Source organism: Narcine bancroftii, chromosome 2, assembly GCF_036971445.1.
Source record: "Narcine bancroftii isolate sNarBan1 chromosome 2, sNarBan1.hap1, whole genome shotgun sequence".
Classification (NCBI taxonomy): domain Eukaryota; kingdom Metazoa; phylum Chordata; class Chondrichthyes; order Torpediniformes; family Narcinidae; genus Narcine; species Narcine bancroftii.
In genome coordinates, this window is record NC_091470.1 from 321,621,703 (window position 1) to 321,645,563 (window position 23,861).

At 40.6% G+C, this 23,861-nt stretch overlaps 1 protein-coding gene across 12 annotated transcripts in view; it reads left to right on the forward strand.

The window, feature by feature from the left end:
- The window catches only part of rad54b (RAD54 homolog B), a 168,767-nt gene that overhangs the window by 116,422 nt on the left and 28,484 nt on the right, over positions 1–23,861 (forward strand). For all 12 annotated transcript variants that reach the window (XM_069921887.1, XM_069921886.1, XM_069921883.1 and 9 more), the window contains 4 exons: positions 1,679–1,969; positions 3,494–3,656; positions 17,738–17,963; positions 23,158–23,365. In XM_069921887.1, coding sequence (XP_069777988.1) covers positions 1,679–1,969; positions 3,494–3,656; positions 17,738–17,963; positions 23,158–23,365 — 888 coding nt within the window. The remainder of the gene's footprint in view (positions 1–1,678; positions 1,970–3,493; positions 3,657–17,737; positions 17,964–23,157; positions 23,366–23,861) is intronic.

A 23,861-nucleotide genomic window follows, 5' to 3' on the forward strand; every position in this document is an offset into this window, starting at 1 on the left:
TTTGTCCGCACCAGTGACAGAGACCTCTCAGCAGCCAACCATTTCAGTTCTGTGTCACACTCCTATACTCACATGTCTGTCCAGGCTATGTTCTATCCCACCAAGAGCACCTGTAAGTTGGAGGAATAACACCTCATTTTCCGCCTGGGTGCTCTCCAACCAGGTGACTTTTCCATTTTCTGCTAACCTGCTCTCCTCTTCCCTCCCCTCCCCTCCCCCTTCCAGCTCTCCTTCCCCCTGCCCTCTTTATTCACCCAACCATCCTTCCTCCCTTGCTTGCTGCTGTCCCCTCACTCCCTTCTCCATCTACTATCTCCTCCCTTTGCCATCATGCCTTCCCACCCCCCCACTCTTTTATTCAGACATCTACCGACATTGTTCCATACCTTGATAACGAAACCAGTTATGTATTTTTACCTTTGCTATATAAAGGACACTGATCTGCTGAGTTTCTCCAGCTTTGTGATTTTACTTCAACCACGGTATCTACAGATTTTCTTGCTTTACTTGTAAATTTTGTTTTTCCAAATTAATCTTTTGTCTTTTGTACATACTGGCTTTGTATTGAATTGAATACATTTTGAATACTTGAATTTGTTGGTTCAGCTCAACTTACTCTGCTCAATAACTTCTTACCTTTTGAAATTTACTTTAATTTACACTGTTGCACTGCTTGGGTGCTTATTATAGATGTACAAATCATCTGAAGGAAATTGAAGAGTAACTTCAAAATAAGATGAACAGAAGAGTCTTCATTTAAATTTATACTGCAGATGAATAAGGATAAAGAGTGCTGAGATTTCTCAGTTGCCTTGTATAAAAGCCTAAGAAGAAAGAAATAGGCTGCATTTGATTCTGGAGTAATTGAAGATAAGTGGAGTGTTTTCCCATGGGACAATATTTAAGTAATTCTGAGCGTAATGTAAAACAGTGATTTTAGATGAAAAAGAGAAAATAAAGATATAAATATCCACTGAAGGAAGTTGAATTTCAAATATCTCTAATAGAATACACTGGAGCTATAAACCTAAAATCAAGGCAGAAAGTGATGGAATTGCTGGTCATCAAATTATCAACCTTATTTTTGAAAAAAAAAACCTCTTCAGTGGGAAGGAACCCACTATAGTTTTACTAATCACTTTCCACAAGTGCCTAACACAGTTTTCTTTAGAAAAAGTAATTATTTAGCTGGAGGTAAATGAGGTCTAATGCATTACACAAAAGTGCTGGAGAAACTCAGCAAGTCATGCAGCTTCCATTGAAAGCAAAAGGCATTCAACACTTCATGCCTGAGCCCTTCATGACCTGTTAAATTTCCCCAGTACTTCTATTTACTGAATTATTTGCTGGATTTTCTGATCTTATAGTTGCGATCTTTCTCCACTTTTTTTTTGTCTCGACATCTCGAGAACTATTAATTGGTATTGCACATGACAATATATAATAATAAAGCTTCCATTATTATGCCTTCCATATATGAAACTTGTGTGGTGCACAATAGAAATAATCAAAACTTGCTCTTTTCTTCTAATCATTAAAAGTGTACACAGTTCTTTGTTGAATAATGGCAAAATAAATAATCTTTCCAAAATGTAGTGAGTCATTATACAGGTACAACAGCAATTCAAATGAATAAAAATAAGCAGAAGTTTTATTTCTTTTCATAATTTTCCTTTAGGTACAGGATACAAATTAAAAGAACTTGCATCTCTTTCTGAAGGCCAAACTTTAATCATTGGTGGGAAGGAGATTGAGATTATGGGAAGAATTTCAACAGAGGACTTTATGAGTGGCCGCTGTTTCCATGCAACTGTTACTGCTTCGTCAAACCTGTCAGTGACGACCTCCTCACAACAGTCTCTGATCAAACAGTTTACCAGCCCATTGAGGAATGCTTCTGGATCCATCCAAATAGAAGGCCTTAAAAAACCCTTGGATTGTAAACCAAGGCATGATCCAAATATATCAAGTAAGCATTTTAACTGTGGCTGCTGATCCAACTGTGATGTTATTTAACAACTTCATTACTGTTGCTCTCTGCTATTTCCATCAGCTTCTCCAATAGTTGTGTGAAAAAATAGTATTGCAGCATGCCCTTCAGTTCCCTGAGTATGTGAAGGAATCAAGAACCTATGAATACTTCTCTAATCTTATTTTATTCACCCCACATTCTCCTCATCTCCCACCAGATACTACCATTCAGCCATTGCAATAGCTAATTAACCTGGCATCCTGCATGTCTTTAAGAAGTGGGAGGAAACCAGGGCACCTAGAAGGAACACTTGCAGTCACAGAAAGGATCTTCAACCTCCACTTTGACACAACCGAAGTCAGGAATGAACCTGGGTGGCAGGAGCTGTGAGGCAGCAGTTCTACTGACATATTCTTATATTGTATATCAGGTTCCAAATCTGGTGTATTTTGTTGACTGATTTCATCTTAAAGCAGTTTAAGGGATTTCAACATTCTGATGTAGGAGAGAGCTGTGGTCACTATTTTTGTTCACTTTTTAGAAGCATTTTCATTTACTGAAATTTTAAAAAACAAATACATAGGAAACTGAGGGGTGATTTGATAGATATTTAAAATTGAGCGGGACAGATAGAATCAATGTAGACATGCTTTTTCCATTAAGAGTGGGGGAGATTCAAACAAGAGGACGTGGATTGAGATGGAAGGGGGTGGGAGTGTGGAATAAGCTTCTGACCGAAGTGGTAGATGTGGGTTTGATTTTAACATTTAGGGAAATGTTGGATAGTTGTATGGACGAGAGAGGAGTGGAAGGCTATGGGCTGGGTGTGGGTCAACGAGACTAAGTGGGAGAAGGTGTTTGGCACGGACTAGAAGGGCCAAACTGGCCTATTTCTGTGCTGTAATTGTTATATGGTTAACTTCCAAACTTCTGTCAAATCCTTCTTGATTTCACTATTACAAGAATGTGCACTCTGCAAGATGTAGTTTTTGATTAATTGACCAGATCTTGAATTCACATCCATGTTGAACTTTCCACTTTGAGTTGCTGCTTGCCAACAGTTAGAGAATGGGAGTCTTAAAAGTATTTTTGGAGACCATTTGGCCCTCTGATGAATCTAGCAAAGAGATAATCAGCTTGACATACTCTACAATGTAAAACACTTTGTTTTTTCCAATTCTAATAAAGGGTCATTATTCTGAAACATTAGGTCCGTTTTTCTCTCTAGCTGTCCAACTAGTTAAATAGTTTTTTATTATTAAATAGTCCTATTTTTTTTTGACCTACTCCCCAGGTTCAGTAAATTAAAGATTTTCATCAGCAAAAAGGTATTGCAGTAATTATGAAATGTTGTGGTTAAATGTGATATAACTGCAGTAAAACATATCAGTTCATGGGTGTGGAATATTTCGCTGTTTTGTCCATTCTAGTGTGTAACATTATTGTCTGTATAAGCTATAGAATAATAGTTGAAAAGATTAAAGATAATAATTGGAAGTATAACTTTCAATTTACCAACAGATGCTTTAGTAATGCCACGTCCAAATCTGAGTCACCAGTGGATCTTCAATAAAGCTGGCATGCCATTGGTGGACGTGGTGGTGGATCCTTATCTCACTGTACATTTTCGACCTCACCAGAGGGATGGTGTAATTTTCCTTTATGAGTGTATAATGGGAATGAGGTAAACTATCCTATCTTCTCATGGCATGAAATGTGATCTTCCATCAAATTGTCATTGAAAAGATGTTTTCATTTAGCAATACCTAGTTACATTACATTGGTGATTTAGTATTGAGAATCATGAATCTTATAGCATGGAACAGGCCCTTTGGCCCAACTCGTTCATGTTGATCAAGTTGGAATTCGTGGCTGGTCATATGTGCCTGCATTTGGTCCACATCCATTTTAGACCTTGTGATTGTGAGTGCCTAGTGAAAACATTTTTTTTCAATCATGTCTCTTGTTCAACTGGTGTGTTTAATATTAATAAAATTTAAAATTAATAAAATTTCATCCCACAGAGTATTTGAAAACATGCATTTGAATAAAAAGAATGATGAAAATAAATACAGGGGCCTCCATAATGTTTGGGACAAAGATTTTTTTTTCCCTTTATTTGCCCCTGTGCTTCACAGTTTTAAATTTGTAACCAAACATTTCACATGTAATTAAAGTGCACATTGCAGATCTTATTTAAGGTTATTTGTATACATTTTGGTTTGACCGTGTAGAAATTACTGCACTTTTTTATACATAGTCCCCTCATTGCAGAGCACCATAATGTCTGGGACATATGGCTTCACATATGTTTGTGAATACTCTGGTATGTTAGTTGTTCCATTGGTGCAGGTATAAGAGAGCTAGGCTTGCTTCTAAGCTTTTAATCACCTTTGGAGTCTGCAGTTGCCATTTTTCAACATGAGGACCAAAATTGTGCAAATGAAAGTCAAAGGAACTATTATGAGGCTAAAAAACAAGAATAAAACAGTAAGAGACGTTACCAAAATCAACAGTTTGGAACATCATTAAGAAGAAGGAGTGTATCAGTGAGCTGAGAAATCGCAAAGGGGCTGGTATTCCAAGGAAGACCTCCACTGCTGATGAGAGAAGAATTCTCATCATAATGAAGAAAAATCCCCAAACAGCTATGCTACAGATCAGAAACACTCTTCTGGAGGCTGGTGTGGGTATGTCAATGACTACTGTCCGCAGAAGACTTCCTGAGTAGAAATATAGAGGCTACATTGCAAAATGAAATCTATTAGTTAGCTACAGAAAGGATGGCCAAGTTTCAGTTTGCCAAGAAGTATTTTAAAAAGCTTGCAGAATTCTGGAAAAAGGTCTTGTGGACAGATGAGTCCAAGATTAATCTGTATCTGACTGATTAGCAAGAAAAAAGTGTGGAGGCATAAAGGAACTGCCCAAGATCCAAAGCATACCACCTTTGCCATAGTTTGCATATTACATATTTCTATTCATGAAGTCTTTTGACACCCACACCTGCCTCCTGAAGAATGTTTTTGATCTGTCAGACAGGTGTTTGGGGACTTTTCTTCATTATGATGAGAATTCTTCTCTCATCAGCAGTGGAGGTCTTCCTTGGAATACCAGTCCCTTTGTGATCACTGAGCTCACCAGTATACTCTTTCTTCTTAATGATATTACAACCTGTTGATTTTGGTAATCCTAAAGTTTGGGTGATGTCTCTTACTATTTTGTTCTGTTCTTCAGCCTCATAATGGCTTCTTGTCTTTCAATGGCACCACTCTTGTCCTCATGTTGAAAAATGGCGATTACCAACTCCAAAGGTGATCAAAATCTTAGAAGTAAGCATAGCTCTCTTATACCTGCACCAATTAAGCAATTAAACATCTGTGAAGCCAAATGTCCAAAACATTATGGTGCCCTGAAATGAGGGGACAATGTATAAAAAGTGCTGTCATTTGTACATGGTCAAACCAAAAGATATACAAATGACCTTGAATAAAATCTGGAATGTGCACTTAAATTACATGTGAATTATTTGATTACAAATTTGAAACTGGAGCACAGGGGCAAATAAAGGAAAACAAGTGTCTGTGTCCCAACTATTATGGAGGGCACTGTATGTCCGAAAGATCAGAAATGCTCTTCAGGAGGCAGGTGTGGATGACTATGTCAATGATCACTGTCCACAGAAGGTTTTGTGAAAAGAAATTCAGAGGCTATACTGCAAGATGCAAACCACTAGTTAGGCACTGAAAGGATGGCCAGGTTACAGTTTTCCAAGAAAAATTTAAAAGAAACTAGAATTCTAGAAAAATGTCTTGTGGGCAGATAACACCAAGATGGCAAGAGCAAAGTGTGGAGGCGTAAAGTAATTGCCCAACATCATATGCATACCACCTTTGCCATGATTTACATTGTGAAGCAAAATGTATGCAAATAACCTTGAAGAAAATCTAGAATGTACACTTAAATTACATGTGAATTGTTTTATTACAAATTTAAAACTGTGGAGCATGGGGGTCAAATTAAGAAAAAAAGTGACTTTGTCCCAAACATTATAGAGGGCATTGTATATCATGTATTCTCTCCAGGAACAGTGACAGAATAAGGCATGTCGTCCTCCAAATTCTCTGGTTTTAGCACATTGTTTTTTGTGCACTACACAAAGTCACTTAATTAAAAATGTAGCTGAATGGTTCTCATAAGACGTCATAAAAAGACAGAAATGCTGGAGGAAGTCAGCAGGTCTTGCAGCATCCATAAGAAGTAAAAATATATACAGTAGCTGACGTTTTGGGCCTGAGCCCTTCTTCAAGGTACGAGAAAAAACCAGGCAGGTGCCTGAAGCCCAAAATATCAGTTATATAGTATATCTTTACTCCTATGTCCACTGTGAGACCTAATGACTTCCTCCAGCATTTCTGTCTTTTTACTACAATCACAGCATCTGCAAAATTTTGTGTTTCACTCATAAGATGTCAGTTTGGTTAAAAGACCCTGGTGCAGATGAAGCACATAAACTCAAAGGAACATAGTCTTGTGCATGTTTTGGTAGCTTTTTTTGTCAACTTCATTTGAATACGCAAGGTCTATTGATGGGAAAAGCAAATTATGACAAAGTATGCAGGACTTGCTTTAATCCAGTTCTGTGCATGGATCAACCTTTGGATGGTTCATAGAATCATGGAGTGTGGAAATGGGCCCTTCAGCCCATCATTTTGACCTTTCTGACTATCTACACTAATCACATTTATCTGAATTTGGAGCATATTGATCTATGCCTTGCATCATGTTGAAAAATGGCGATTACAGACTCCAACGATGCCTGTCTAAATGCCTCTTAAATGTAATAGTTGTACCTGATTGCACACCTCTCTTGAAAGCACATTCCTGATATCAAGCATTCACTGTATAAAAGGAAAAAACCTTGCCCATCAGACCCTCCTTTAAGACTCTTTTCTATTACTTTTAACCACTGCCCTCTGGTTAGGTTTACAACTCTTCTTTCACATCATTCTTTAAAAATATCCCTGTCTTGCCTTTAACTTGCTGTAGGTGTCGTGAATGGGAGATTGCTTTGTTAAGTACTTTGGCATTGTCCGTCGCAATACTGGGGATTTTCCATTAACAACCCATTTCAGTTCCCAGCCTCATTCCCATGCTGACATGTCTCATATACTGAGACCACCCGCAAATTGGAGGAAAAACACCTCTTTTTCCATCTGGGCAGTCTTCAACCTCCAATTTCTGATAGGCTCCTCCCCTGTCTCCCTCGCTTTCCCAACTCCTCTGTCTCCTTTCCTCCAGCTTCTCATCCCCTTACCTCTCCATTCAGAGAGCCACAACCTTGCTTATCACTTCCCAGCTTTATTGTCTTCTGCTCTCTCACCCATATACACATGACGTCTTGCCTTTGGGTTTGTGCCCCTTCCCCTGCCCCCCCCCCAACTATTTCATTCAGGTGTCTACCTGCTTTTTGGTCATACCTTGATGAAGGACTTCGGCCTGAAACATTGGTTATTTATTATGTTGTAGCTGTGCGCCACTCGAAAGAAGTCGCGCACACGTTGTGTACTCAGGTTAAGCTCTGAGTTTTGTTAGGGCTCAAGCCCGACTTTTATACTTGCACTGTTCCCGCCATAGCCCCCCTTGGCTGAGGTCACAACATGCATAACAAAAGCGGGTTTCCCACGCGCGGGTATTTTTATGCGTAACAATCCCCTTCTTCCCTGCACGATTTCCCTGTCTGTTGGCTGCGCATTAAGGCCAGCACCATTTTGGGGTCGCTGGCCTTTAAGCTGCCCTTGCCGTTCACCCGCTGGTTCACTTGTTGGGACCAGTGCCGCTGGACAGGCTATTGGGCTTTGGATGTGCTAGCTACCACGGCAGGCCGCCACATCACTCCACCCCCCGAATCAGCGGTATTGTCCATGTAATTGTCCTTGGTGCCTGGAGGCAAAGTCTCTGCAGCCTTCAGTGGCCTGCCTCTTTGGCATGGTGCTGGTGTCTCGACTGGACACACTGGGTCCAGGTGTGCCGGCTTCAGCCTGTCTGTGGTGAATCCCTCAGTCTTGCTTCTGATCTCCAGCTCGAACGTGGCCCCATTGTTGTGGATGAGTGGAACGGACCTTCATATGGACTCTGAAGTGGTGTTCGATGTGGACCCCTGCGAATGAAAACATACTCACTGTCCTGCAGGTCTTTGAGTATGTTGGTCCTCACGTGTCCCTGCCTGGAAGGTAGAATCGGGGCCAGGTTGCCGACTCTTTCCTTTAGCCTGCTGAGGAACACTGCAGAGTCATCCTGCTGTCCACCTGGGGATGGTACGAATTCTACCAGGACCAGCACCTTGGGTGCCGAGTGGATGCCCATCAGCGAACATGGTAGCTTGTCTACCCAGTTGGGTCCTTGGAGTCTGGTTTTGAGGTTCCTGTGGAAGCGCTCCACCAACCCATTGGACTGTGGGTGGTAAGCTGTCGTGTGATGCAGCTGGACACCCCACAGGCTGGCGAAGTAAGGCCACAGGCTGGAGGTGAACAGGGCCCCTTTGTTTTTTTTTCAAACTTTATTTAAAAAATAACAGAAACATAGCATACAATATAAAAATAGTCAGTAAATTTTTTTCATTAATACCCATCCGCCACCCCCCCCCCACCCTTACAGCCAGCTCCCTTAAGGGGAGCAACAACAAAAAAATATATATATATATAATTTTTTTTAATGTTAACAACATTTCAAAGAATATCTAACTGCATATATTTCAATACGGAGACCACTTACTAACAAAAAAAAATTTTCATGTAAAGTATAAGTAATTTTTTCCATAACAACACATACTTTCAATTCATTATGTCAACAAGCTATATTAATCTCAGTATCATCTTTCCAGGTACTAGCAACACATTTACGTGTTACTGATAATACCATACGTACAAAAGCGATTTGAATTTTATCCAACCCAATTCCTCTTAATGAATATAAATTTCCCAACAAGAAAATTGTTGGATCTAACAGTAATATAAAATTATATAATTTCTCCAAAACTGCTTTAACTCCTTGCCAAAATGATTGAACTTTAACACAATTCCATACAGTATGTAAACAAGTGCCAATAGATGAACCACATCTAAAGCAAGAATCCGAATTACTAAACCCATATTTTTTAAAACTTTTTCAGGATCAAATATAATTGATGTAAAAAATTATAATTAACCATTCCATATTGTACATTAGTCAATTTAATTACATTGTCCTGACACATATTCGTCCAATCATCTTCGGGAAAAATAAAAACTAAATCACTCTCCCATTTAAGTTTAGATTTCTCCCAATCTGGTTTATCCATACTATCTTGTAACAAATTATACTTAACTGAAATATAACTCTTTTTCAGTATAGAGGAAATCAAAGATTCAAATCTCAACAAAGTAGGTAAAATCATCTCTCTACCATAATTATCTTTTATCAAAGCTCTAAGTTGATAATACGCAAACAAAAAATTTACAGGTATATCAAATCTTTCTCTCAATTGATTAAAAGAAATAAATTGCCCCTCTACAAAACAATCTTATATTGTTTTTATACCCTTAGAATCCCAAATCTTCAAATGATTGTTAAACATTGAAAAAGGAATAAGCTGATTATTATACAATGGAGTTAAAATAGATAATTTATCTTTCAACCCTAACACCCTATTTTTTTAAACCAAATCTTTAATAAATGTTTCAATATCGGCATATCATATTGCTGTAACAAATTTGAGTCCAACTAAATATAAATTCATGTATTTCAACCCTAGAAATACACGCCATTTCCACTTTAGCCCAACTAGGAGGCTGATCTAAATCCATCAATCTACTAATGAACTTCAACTGAGCCATTTCATAATAATTTTGAAAATGTGGTAGTTGTAATCCACCCAATGTATTCTTCCATGTAAGTCTGTGCAATGCCATTCGAGCTAATCTACCATTCCATAAAAACTCTCGCACTGCTTTATTCAAATCTTGAAAAAAACCCTTAGAAAGTAAACAAGATAGTGACTGGAATAAATAATGAATTCGAGGAAAAATATTCATTTTAATACAGTTAACCTGACCAATCAAAGTTAATGGAAGATCTTTCCACTTAATCAAATCTGCTTTAATCCATCTTAATATAGGTACATAATTTAATTGATATGATGATTGATAATTCATATCCATAAACATACCTAAATATTTAATTTTATTTGTCCACCTTAATTTTGTAATTGTTTTAAATTCAGAATAATCTCCCACTCTAACTGGTAAAATTTCACTTTTATCTCAATTAACTTTATATCCCGATAATTCTCCAAATTTCAACAAACACTCTTGCAGTTGTTTCAACGACTGTTCCGGTTCCATCAAGTATACCAACACATCATCCGCAAATAAGTTAATTTTATATTCTTTATTCTTAATCCTCATCCCTCTAATTTCTTCATTTTGTCTAATAGGCTGAGCTAACTGTTCAATAAGGCTGGTGACAATGGGCAGCCCTGTAGAGTTGAACGAGTCAATTTAAATGGTAAAGAAATCTGTCCATTTGTCACCACCCTAGCAATCAGGTTGGTATATAATGCCTTAACTCAACCAATAAAAAAAGGGCCAAATTTAAATTTCTCTAACACCTTAAATAAAAAATCCCACTCAAACCTGTCAAAAGCTTTTTCCACATCTAATGCAACCACCATAGGATGGTTAAGTTGCTTTTGATATGCATTGACCAAAGTAATTAATCAAAATATATTGTCTGATGCATTTCTATTCTTAATAAAACCTGTTTGATCAATATGTACTAATTTAGGCAAATATTTAGCAAGTCTATTAGCTAATACTTTCGCTGTAATTTTATAATCCACATTTAATAAAGAAATAGGTCTATACGAAGATACTTTTAATGGATCTCTATTTACGGAAGCTATTCAGGAAATGCTGAACAGAAAGTCCCCAGGGGACGATGGATTCCCTGTGGAATTTTATAAACTTTTTATGATGATTTTTCTAATGAATTTGGAGAGGTGTTGAATCAAGTTACTGAAGATCGGAAGATACCAGAATCATGTTCTTGTGCTTTAATAACTGTTATTCCAAAAAAAATAGCTTCCATAAATAGAGATTCCAATTCCTGAACACCAATTCCATCTAATACCGGTAACTTTAATTTAGATAAATAAGAGTCAATAGAACCATCATCCTGTTTCCCCTCAGAAAAATATAATTTTTGATAAAATTAACAAAACTGGTTATTAATTTCCTGAGGCTTATGTTATTATTGAATTCTTCTTAACAGGATTAATGGTCCGAGACGCCTGTTCAGCTTTCAATTGCCAAGCAAGTACCCTATGAGCTCTTGCCCCCAACTCATAATAATGTTGTTTAGATCGATTAATTAAGCGCTCAAATTGACAAGTTTCTAAAGTATTATAACGCAATTTCAACTTCTCTAATGAAACTTTTTTTTATCTTCTGTTACCCCATTCTGAAAGTCCTTCTCTACCTCAGCAATCTTATTTTCTAACTCTAAACTTTCTGTCACATTGTTTCTTAACTTTCGTAGAATAACTAATGATCTGCCACTCAAATAAGCTTTTAAAGCATCCCATATTACAAAATGACTATCCACAGAATTAACATTTTCAGTCAAAAATAAAGAAATCTGGTAACAAACTCAGGTTTCTTCAATAGCATTACATTAAACCTCCATCTAAACAACAGACGTACTACCTCTGAACTTTCGCAAGAAAAAAGTAATAATGAATGATCAGATATAACTCTACTTTTATATTCAGCTCTTAATACTCTACCTTGTAAATATGCTGATACCAAAAATAAATCAATTCTAGACAATGAATCATGTCTCGAAGAATAAAAAGAAAAAACTTTCTCTGCAGGGTTAACTTTTCTCCAAATATCCACCAAATTTAAATCTTTCATTAACACATTAATTTGTGTTGCCATCTTTGATTTCCTTATACTTTTTGGATTTCTATCCAATAAAGGGTCGAGAACACAATTAAAATCACCCCCAACTAAAACATTTTCATTAACTTGAGTTAACAATAAAAAAAGCTTCTGAAATAGAAAGTCCACGATTCAGCAAATATTTTACAATACACTCTTAATACTCTGCCAGCATACCCCTCTGAAGATTCCAATTCAAAGGGTAAATTTTTATGAATCAAAATCGCTACTCCTCTAGCCTTAGAATTAAAAGAAGATGAGAAAACATGACAAACCCAATCCCTTTTCAATTTCAAATGTTCTATCTCAGTCAAATGTGTTTCTTGTAAAAAAGCAATATCAATTTTCATTTTTTTAAATATAAGCCAATATTCGCTTTCTCGTAATTGGATTATTTCACCAATGCACATTAAAAGTTGCAAAATTCAAATGAGACATTTTTTAAAAACTACTAATATAAACACACACTACAAAATAATGCTCCCCTCTACAATTCTTCCAAAAAAGAAAGACCCCTCAAAAAAGAAAAAAAAAGCTAAAAAAAACAAAACAACAAAAAAACCCACCCAAAGGTAGTAATATCCTATAAAAGTGGGTGTGGTAAACCCACTAGCGCAGATGACTGTCAAAGTTTTCAGTGTCATCCACCTCCACCCCCCCCCCCCCCCAGCCAGATACATATTCATTATACTAAAACACAATCGAATATAGTCCATATATTCAACCCAATGATTCCAAGCCCAACGACTGCTCCGGATCTTCAACATCGAGGAGACTTTGTGTCATCTCTTCTTTCTTTCCATTCTTCCCATTCCCATGTCCATTTCCATTTTCATTCTCTCTCCTCTTAGGAGATAACAGAGGAGAAGATCCATTTCTTTGCAATTCCAACAAAGAATTGGCAAAAACCAAAGCATCATGATCATTCTCAAAAAATTGAGATTGAAAATGTCCATAGAAAACTTTCAAAATTGCAGGATAACAAAAAGCAAACTTGATACTTTTCGCCACAAAACGTCTTTAGCCATATTAAATTCTCGTTATCTTCTAATAACCTCTTGACTCAAATCAGCATAAAAGAACACCCTATTATGTTGAACCATTAATGGAGATCGATTCTGTCTTGCGTTCTGCACTGCCATACGTAAAATAATTTCACAATCTTGATATTTTAAACAACAAATCAAAACTGCTCTCGGTGCTTGCCTGGATGTGGCCGCCTTCTCAGAGCTCTGTAAGCTCTATCCAATTCCAAACCTTCGGGGAAAAACTCTTTACCCAGTACCTCTGTGATCCAGTGCTTAAAATTTTTTATAGGGTCAGCACCATCCATATCCTTTGGAAGACCACATTATTCCTCCGACTTTGATTTTCCAACGAATCAATCTTCTTCATTAAATCTCCTTTCTGAATCCCCCAATCTACAAAAGAACCTTCCACTTTTGCCATTTTTTCTCTATTACGTTCTATCTGAGTTTGACACTCAGAGAAAGCTGCTTCAATTTTCTTAAAATGATCTTGCACAGTGTCTACTGATTGTATTCATTTATTAATATTACTTTTAATACAGTAATTTCCTGTTTCACGGTTGACATTTCATCACACAAAGTATTCATTTTTATTTTCATCTCCATAAATTCTTGAGTCATTTTTGATATTTGTTTTGACATATTATGCACTTGCTGCATTTGACCAGCAATCCCTTCCAAAAGAGTGAACACTGAATCTAGTCCAGATTCCACTTCCACTTTTTGAGAGTCACCTTCTTTAACTGCAAGCTCCTCCTCTTGGACATATTCCAATAAGGTAAGTTCCTCTTCTTCCTCAGTCATCACAGGTCCTCTAACTGAACAGCTGCGGGTCTGGATACCCGATGCCGGCACCCCAAACTCTTCGGGATGCCGACGTTCGGGTTCCCCCACAGCGCCAATTGTTTCCAACAGCTCCTGGGCCCGCGATGCCGCACGCAGGCCATGCAAGGCCGTCAGACGCGCCGAGATGTCTTCCAATGCTACCTTGTGTGCCACCAGCGAGGTCGCGGGCTCGTGGGTCCCTTTATCGGCCGTGCCGCCTGCGCGCACGGCTTCCCGTGGACGCGGGTTGGCAATGGCCGAACTCACAGGTGTGCCGGCGTCATCTTGCGCATGCAAGATCGGCGCCAGAGTCGAGCTCAAATGGGCTGGAGTCCTCTGAGGCTTGGAGGCTACTAACACGACTCCGTGGATTCAGCTATGCAGGTAGGCCTCAATTCTTCCACACTTTTATATGGTAGTTTTTTCTGAAGCTGAGGTTTAAACTTTTTCACATTATTGATGCCATCATAAAGCACTGTTATTTAAATAACTGTAAATCTTATTTTTAATCACCTTTGTACTTTTTAAAAACTGGATATTTAATGATCCAGCTGGGGAGAGGTGGAACACATGTCTTCCTTCTACGCCATCTTGCTACGCCCCCCTGGACCCCTTTGTCAGATGTGTTACCTGTACTGACTGGGACGTCCTGGAGCTGCAGTCCCAATATGGCATTCCTGTATTGGGGAATCTCCTCATCTTTCTGCTGCACCTCCCCAAGTGCCACGAAGTCTACTCCCCTCAATAGCATGTGGATACTTTGCCTGGACATAGAGTGCGTCGGCAGCCACCTTGTCCTTGTCAGAGACATGCCTTACATCTGTAGTGTAGACAGGTGTGGTTGCTGGCGGGCTGACCAGTAGTCCATGATCTTAGCCAAGGCAAAAGTCAGGGGCTTTTGATCTGTGAAAGCTGTGAAGGACCTGCCCTCTAGGAAGTACCTGAAGTGGCAGATGGCTAAGTACAGTGCCAGTAGCTCTCTGTCGAAAGCACTATACTTCAGTTCTGAAGGCCACAGATGTTTGCTGAAGAAAGCCAGCGGTTGCCAACTTCCTTCGATCTGCTGCTCCAGAACTCTGCCGACCACCTTTCCTGAGGCTTCCCACTGAAAGGGCTGTTAGACCATTTGACTCAGGATGTGCCAGGAGAGCGGCGTCCGCCAGGGCTTCCTTGGCCTTCACGAAGGCCTCCACTGACACCTAGTCCAGGTGATGTCTTTCACCTTGCCTGCCATCCAGGCGAACAAAAGCTGCATGATCCGGGCAGCTGAGAGGATGATCCTGTGATAGAAATTGATCATCCCCGCGAACTCCTATAGCCCCTTGGTCATGTTGGATCTGGGGAACTTCCGGATGGCCTCCATGTTACTGGATAGTGGTGTGGCTCCTTCCATGGTTATCCTGTGGCCCAGGAAGTTGATGGGCTCCAATCCGAAGTGGCATTTGGCTGGGTTGATCGTCAAGCCGAACTCACTCAATTGGGTGCAGAGGCTGCAGGGTTGTGTCATATGCTCCTGTTGGTTCCTGCTCGCCATCAGGTTGTCGTCCAGGTACATGAAGTTGTCGATCAGGTCTAGGCTCACCGCGTCCATGAGTTGCTGGAAGGTCTGTGTGGCGTTCTTTAGCCTGAACAGGATTTTGGAGGAATTCAACGAGGCTGACCGGGGTGATGATGGTGGTCTTGGGGACATCATCAGGGTGCACGAGGTCCAACTTGGACAAGATCTTTGCCTCGTGCAGGTTAGCCACCATGTCCTAGATGTGCGGCACGGGATACCAATCCGATTTTGTGGCCTCGTTGAGCCGGCAGTAGTCGCCGTGTTGTCTCCAGCCCCCAGTTGTTTTGGGTATCATGAGCAGGGGAGAACCTCATGGCTGTCCGACTGCTATATGATGCCGAGCTCCTCCAGCTTCCTGAATTCCTCCTTCGCCAGCTGAAGCATCTCCAGAGGAAGGTGTCTTACCCTTGTGTGGAATGGTGGGCCCTGTGACAGGATGTGGTGCTCTACTCCATGTCAGGGCATCACTGTGGTGAATTGGTGGGGTGGGGGGGGGAGAGCACTGCAGGGAACTTGGCCAGGACCCTGGCATATTTGTTGTCCGATCTCTGTACGGAGAGGCGGAAGGTTTGAAAAGTTTTGGCATGGACTAATCTCCTTCCCTTGAGGTCCACTAGCAGGCTGTGGATGCGCAGGGTCTGCCCTGAGGAGTGGCTGTTCCACTGTAGCCAGCATGAACACCCACGAGAAGAGGTTGCCTCCCAACTGCATTTGGGGCTTGCAGGTACCATAGGTCCAAATCGTGCTGTTGTTGGCAACCCTCAGTGTGGGGCCCAACTGCCTTTTCCTGGTGTCCTGTCCTGACAGGGGCAGGACACTGACCTCTGCTCCTGTGTCCACAAGGAAGTGTCGTCTGGACTGGCAGTCCCAAACATACAGGAAGCTGTCTTGGTGGCCAGTCGTCATGGCCATTAGCAACGGCTGGCCTCGGCCTTTCCCTAAAACGTGCATGGCATTCTGCACCTGCAGGTTCTGGTGCCCCATCTCTGGTGGTAGAAACACCACTGGTCATCTGGATCACCTCCTCTGGAGTGCTGCTGTTCTCTCAGTGGCTCTGCACAGATCTGGCTGCGGGGTTTAACGACAAGCTTCACAGATGCCGAGCATCCCCTCTTCTTTTTCCACAGAACGTCTGCTCGTGCTGCGACTTTCTGGGAGTCGCTGAAATCAATGTCATCCAGGAGCAGTTGGATGTCCTCAGGCAGTTGCTCCAGGAATGCCTGCTCAAACATGATGCAGGGCTCATGTTTGCCCAGGAAGTTCAGCATCTCTTTCAAGAGGGCTGATGGGAGCCTGTCCAGGTGGAGCAGATGTTCCCCTCTCTCATGCCGTGAGAGCCCGAAGGTCTCAATCAGCAAGTTCTTGAAGGCAGTGTATGCGCCTTCCGATGGGGTCTCCTAGATTAAGTTAGCCACCAGGCCTGCTGCGTCGTGGTCCAGGGCGCTCACCACGTGGTAGTACCGGTAGATTCTGCTGTAATCTGCTGGATCTGGAACTGTGCCATAGCCTGGTCAAACCACACGCGTGGTTGATTCGTCCAGAAGGTGGGTAGCTTGAAAGTGACCGTGTTGACTGCTGCCTGTACACTTATTGCTGGGTTTAGATGCCATCTAAACTGTCGTGGTCAGCAATTGTAGCCACATGCTACTCAAAAGAAGACATAGGTTGACTCAGGTTAAGCACTGAGTTTTATTAGAGCTCAGGCCTGACTTTTATATTTGCACTGATCCCGCCGAGGACCCCTTAGTTGACGTCACAATATGCATAAAAAAAAGCAGGTTTCCCACGCTTGGGTACTTTTCTGCATGACAATGCCCTTCCCTGTGTGCTGTCCTTCTTTGCACAGTAAGGCCAGTGCCATTTTGGGGTCACTGGCCTTTAAGCTGCCCTTGCCGTTCACCCGCCAGTTCGCTTTTTGGGTCCAGTCCCGCTGCGTAGGCTGCTGGCCTTTGGTTGGACTCACCGCACGATGTGCCAGCTCGATTGTGGCGGTGGCGGGCCACCACAATCTGCTATATAAAGAACACTGCATGACTTGTTGAGTTTCTCTAGCACTTTTGTGTATTAAATTACAATCACAGCATCTGTAGACTTTCTTAAATAGCACAAAAATACATTGATTTTAGCAAAACTCTGCTTAAAAAAGACCAAAACTTCCATGTGTATAATATAAATTCCTTTGAATTGTGCCTTGGTAAAAAAATTTGTAACCCAGCCCATCTTGTTTTACGTTTTGTAATTAAGCCGTTAAAATAAAATATATAGAATTTGAAACATCTGCTAACTTAAGATGTTGAAATAAATTCCTTAAAACTCAATAGTTTGTGGTAATTTTAATTGTAATTCTAAACTGTTAAATGTAAACTATTATTTCCAGAACACCTGACAGATTTGGCGCTATTTTGGCGGATGAAATGGGTCTAGGGAAAACCCTGCAGTGCATTGCACTAATTTGGACTCTCATGCGACAAGGACCTTATGGGAACAAGCCTATTATCAAGAAGACCCTTGTAGTCACACCGGGGAGTCTTGTGAAAAACTGGGTCAGAGAGTTCCAGAAATGGCTTGGACTGGAGAGGTTAAGGGTTTATGCAGTTGATCAGGTAATTTATCATCATTATTTATGTTTCTTCTTTTGATGCTGCTATAAAGTTTGGCTTTGTGGATAACAAAAATTTGTTTAAAAAATTATGATTTAAAAATGTTTATATATATATAAATATATATATATTGTTAGGTCTGCTTTGTTCATGAATGAGTGAGACAAACACCAGGCTGAGTCGAAATCAGGGTTCTTTGTTCTTTATTACCGGATTGTAACACTTGCGACTAACCATGTTAGTCGGAGAATGCATTCTGCCGTTATCAGCAAAATGGTGATTTTTTATACCCTTGGATATGTGCTTAGAACATCATCATATCATTACTTGTCCAATGACTAAAACTGTTGCTATCCTTTCCCTGCTAGCTTCCTGCCTCTCAATCCATCAATGTCTCTCTTATCTTGTAAGTACAAGGATGCATTCACATCTTGTTACAGCCCTGTACATTCCCATCTCATGATGTTTTACCTAACAGGAGTACAAGGACACCTCCCCTTCTTGTTACTGCCCTGTACAGGGTAACTCCCTACACATTCCCATCTCATGATGTTTTACCTTACAATATATATGTATAAATATATATATATATGTATAAAAAAAAATATATATATATATATATATATATAAATTATCTTTGGCTTGTCTTCGCGGACGAAGATTTATGGAGGGGGTAAATGTCCACGTCAGCTGCAGGCTCGTTTGTGGCTGACAAGTCCGATGCGGGACAGGCAGACACGGTTGCAGCGGTTGCAGGGGAAAATTGGTTGGTTGGGGTTGGGTGTTGGGTTTTTCCTCCTTTGTCTTTTGTCAGTGAGGTGGGCTCTGCGGTCTTCTTCAAAGGAGGTTGCTGCCCGCCGAACTGTGAGGCGCCAAGATGCATGGTTTGAGGCGATAACAGCCCACTGGCGGTGGTCAATGTGGCAGGTACCAAGAGATTTCTTTAGGCAGTCCTTGTACCTCTTCTTTGGTGCACCTCCGTCACGATGGCCAGTGGAGAGCTCGCCATATAACACTATCTTGGGAAGACGATGGTCCTCCATTCTGGAGACTACACACACTGGATATGAACATATTGTTAAACATATTGATGAACATATTTTCTTTCCTTTATATTATGTTAAGAACAAAAACTGAATAATTTACACCCATTTATAAAGTTCTTGAATGGTTCACTAAATTTATTTGGATCAACTACTACTAAGAAAATGGAATATGGAAAAAGTCATCTCCTGCCCCATAGTTCAATAGGTAGCAAGCACTTCTGTTGAGTCGAGGGACGATGCCATCTTTTGACCTCCAGCATTTTCATGCTTCTGTGCTGCAGTACACAAGCACAGATAGAATATGGTGGGGCTTGCTGTGTGGCATCATCTAATCCATTGACATCACTTAAATGGAAGAAATATGACTTATTCAAGATTAAATGTGAGGCAATAAGCTGACAATAAATTGGCATGTCAGGTATTGGAAGAGGTGAAGTTGCATATCATAATCTACATTTGGGTCATAGGTTCAATATGACTTCAGATTATGGTACTTGGGGACAGGTTATTAATGAGGATCAATAGGGAGAAACATCAGATACATGGGAGACTCCAGATGTAATGATATGAGATTAAAAAAAGAAGCTGTTGATCTGCTGTGATAAGAACAAAATCAAGCAAGAGAGGCCCTATAGATCCCCCTGAAGATGCAGAGCTGTTAGAGATGAATAGTGGGTTCAAACAAGTTAATAGCTGCAAAGGAAAGGGGGACACTTTGCCAAAGTGGTTGCCTTTCGTGAATTTGATGAGGTTAATTCCTTTGCTTTGGCAAGTTTTGAAATCCAACTGAGAAGTTTAAATGCAATTTACAGGAAAGGTGTGCATAGATTTGACAGATGACAATATGTCCAATGATATTAGAGAGGAAAGGGAACTTTCATATATAGTGATGGTACAAGCGGGATCAAGGTTCTTTCGGACAATGGAAAGTGAATGTGTCTTTTCAAGGAGGGGGCACTTCTGATTTTTACACATAAATAATGACAATCCCATAATAAATTTGCATAATGACTGTTCACACAGGCAGGGTGTTTACACTGGAGTTGTGACTTCAAAGGCTGAACATTTGAGGCGGGGTTAGTTTGAAGTAGGGATAGGGTCGTCCCCATCCCCTGTTGTCCCCATCCCTCGTAGTCCGCATGGGTGTGCTCTCTTTACTCTCAGTGGAAAGGTAACTCTCAGCCCAAAGCACATGGTGAGAGAGAAGCAGACGATGGCTAGCTCAATGTGGGAACAATGGCCATCTTCCTTACCCATAATCCCCCATGCAGCTGGAACCACTCTGCCAGAGCCAGGGATATGCAGAGTGGTTCCAACTGCGTGGGGGATAATGGGTAAGGGAGATGGCCATTGCTCCCACATTAAACTGTTGCCATGAGCCAGTGCGGTGCTCCGGTGAACTCTGGGTTCAGCAGCACTGAGCCCCTGCTGCCACATCAGATGGGGGGGGAGGGTGACGAACAGATGGCTGGGGCGGGGCAATAGACAGACAACTGGGGATGGGGGCTGACGAACAGTGAGGGCTAGGAGCGAGGCAATCAGACATATTCATGAGTCCATTTTTGCAGTGTGCCTGCAATCAGTTTAGACTGCAGGTGGTCTGTAAAAAGGTCATGGGGTCCTGGAGGAAAAATGATGGGATGGAATTTAGCAAATAAATTCTGTCACAACATTTTTACACTGCCAGAGGAGTGGGAAATTTGTGCAAATTTTCTGCTTCTCAGCGGCTGTGTAAAAGTCATAACTGACAAGAAAATATTTACAAGATCAACTTTCATGGAGAATAGAGAGAGAAAATTAATGTTCAGCAGTCTATAATTTTAAATTTAGTCATACAGCCCACAAGCCCGTGCCACCCAGTTAAATTTAAACATACAACATGGGGAATAGGCCATTTCGGCCCACAAATCCGTGCTGCCCAACTTACACACCATTAACCTACACCCCTGGTATGTTTTGAACGGTTGGAGGAAAACCGGAGCCTCCAGGGGAAATTCACACAGGTATGAGCAGAACGTACAAACTCCTTACAAACAGCAGAGGATTTGATCGAAATCCAGTGGAGTATGGTCAAGGAAATAAGAGGAAATCTTATGGACAATTGATCTTGGAGAGGAAATGAACCCATTTAGAAAAGGAAATTTGTCTCTTTGATGAAGGCCAGGTGAGGGGTATTCAAGTCAAGAAACCTGCTCCTCGACAAGAAGACCAAGTACAATTTCTGCAAGGCCATCAGAGAAGTCAAGCGATGTACTGCACCATGTTCAAGCCCCAAGAAACTATCATAGATCCACTGTGACTATGGCAGGGCATCCATGCTATTGTAGAATATTATTCAAAACCTAGCAGCACAGCATGCAACATTCCACAATGAGTTAAACATGATCTACGCTTGCTTTTAACAGGGAGTCAGCAGTGAACTGACACCAACACCAACTTCTACAACGATGTCATATACATGGTAACTTCGACTGAAGTCAGGGTGGCTTTCTGGAGGGTGAATCCAGAAAGCAACTAGCCCATACCAAGTCCAGGGACGTTCACTGAGAGCCTGATCAAATCAACTGGCAGATGTATTCACAGGCATCTATAATCTCCCTACAACAGGCCACAGTCCCCACTTATTTCTAAAAGGCAACTGTCATGACAAAACCTAAGAAAACCATAATAAGATCCCTAATTGACTCTAGACAGATGGCTTGATTCCCCTATCATAATGTGTTTTGAGATACTGGTCATGGCTCACATCAACTCTAGCTTACCAGCCTGCCTTGACCCACTTCAATTTGCCTACCATCCAAACATATCCACAGAAGAAGCCACTTTCCTTTACCATGGAGCATTTGGATGTCAAGGACATCTTTAGACTCCACCTTAAATACTATACTCCTTAGCAAACTCATTCACAGTCTTTGGGATCTAGGCCTTGGTGTCTCCCTCTGCAACTGGATCCTTCACTTCTTACTCAATGGACTGCAGTCAGTGAACGTGGATAACAGCGCCCCCTCCACAATCACATTCAACACCTGCGGTCCTCATGGATGTGTACTTTGACTCCTCCTTTACTGTCTCTGTACCCATGACTACATAGCTAAACACCATTCCAACTCCATCTTCAAATTGCTGAAGACACCACAGTAGGATGATGATAATGAGTTTGTTGTTATATCTATTTGATAAGCATACAGTATTTGCTGGATTCATGATGTGGTGTGGGAGCTGCTTTGCTCAAGATCGGAAGATGCTACAGAAGGTAATTAATGCAGCTGGGAACATAACACAAACTTCCATGGATTCTATCTGCATCTTCCACTGCCTAGGAAAGGAAGCCTACTTTCAGAAGGGCATCGGATCCTGGACACTTTTCTTTCCTCCCATCAAAGAGAAGGTTCAAAAAGCTTGAAGACAGTTTCTTCCTTGTAGCCAATCAGGCTCCTGATTGAACTGCATAACAACTGAGTTCATGGTTGGAGCACAGGTTGTTCCACTTTGTAAATGATAAGGGACAATGTGGCAAAGTAGCCCTATAAATGGTCTCAGTATTGGTGATTGTGAAACTATCAAGAAGGCATACAATACTTCCACTTTCTAAGGAGATTGGATAGACCTTCAAATACTGTATTGAACTTATACTACTGTATTATGGAACTTGTACTGACTGGTTGCATCATAGGCTGGTTTGGGCTGCAGAAAGTGGCAGACGTAGCCAAGTCCATCATGGGCATCAACCTCCCATGCATTGAAAATATCTATGTGAGGCTATTTTTACATTGCCTTGGGATTTTTGAATCGTAATTAATTTTGGAAGATTAATTACTCGATTTTAAAGAAGTGATTTAAAGACAAGAGAGCAGAGAATATGGCATTTACTTTATAGTGGAGATGCCAGCTGAGAAATGTGGTATGGATTAGTTGTTGCCATGTGGAATGATGGGACACTCAGAAATTTGGAGTGAATTTAACCTATGGCTGCAATATGGCAAACCTCTGACATTTCCTATAAAGAGAATATGAGCATCTGGAGAAAAAGTAAGAAAAAATGGTGATCACAAATAAAACTACGTAGCCCATGGTGCAGAAATAACATTAAGTAAAGCTGCGTATCAGTTTACTGTCCATATCTCTAATTTTTACCAGCTTATTTATTGTAGGATCACAAAGTAGAGGACTTCATCAATTCGCCACTTTACTCTGTTCTCATCATTAGTTATGAGATGTTGTTGCGCTGCCTGGAACAAATTAAAATCTTGCAATTCAACTTAATAATTTGTGATGAAGGACACCGTTTAAAAAATAGCTCAATTAAGACATCCTCGGCAATTCTTAGCCTTTCTTGTGAGAAAAGAGTGATTCTTACTGGTAAGTTATCTTTCAATCATTCCTAATTCTAAAATGTTTGATGAATATAATATATGGAGGAATTGCATATCTAATTCACCCTCAATAGCTGAACCACTCTTTTCTTAAAATAAAACTTCCATCTGCTGTATCATGGCGGAGCATCCACACTGCTTGCAATGTAGGAGGCAATTTGCTTTATTTAAAGGGAACATTGTTTCACAACCTGACTTTGCTTTCTTTCTCTTGAAATGATGCTGCTACAAAGTTTCCTTAAGTAGCAGTGAAAATTAAGTTTGTTCATATTTGTTTTAGACAATTAAATAACATTTTCAACAGGAAAACATCTTAATAATAGGCAAGGTATCATTAATGAGTAGCTTGCAGTTCTGTAATCAACAGAGGGACTAGACCCTTTTCATACCTGGCCCTTCAGCTTTACAGCAGTCACATGTAACCACCATTTAATGAGTAGGTGATTTGTATTTTCTTACTTCCGTTTGAATTAACATTAATG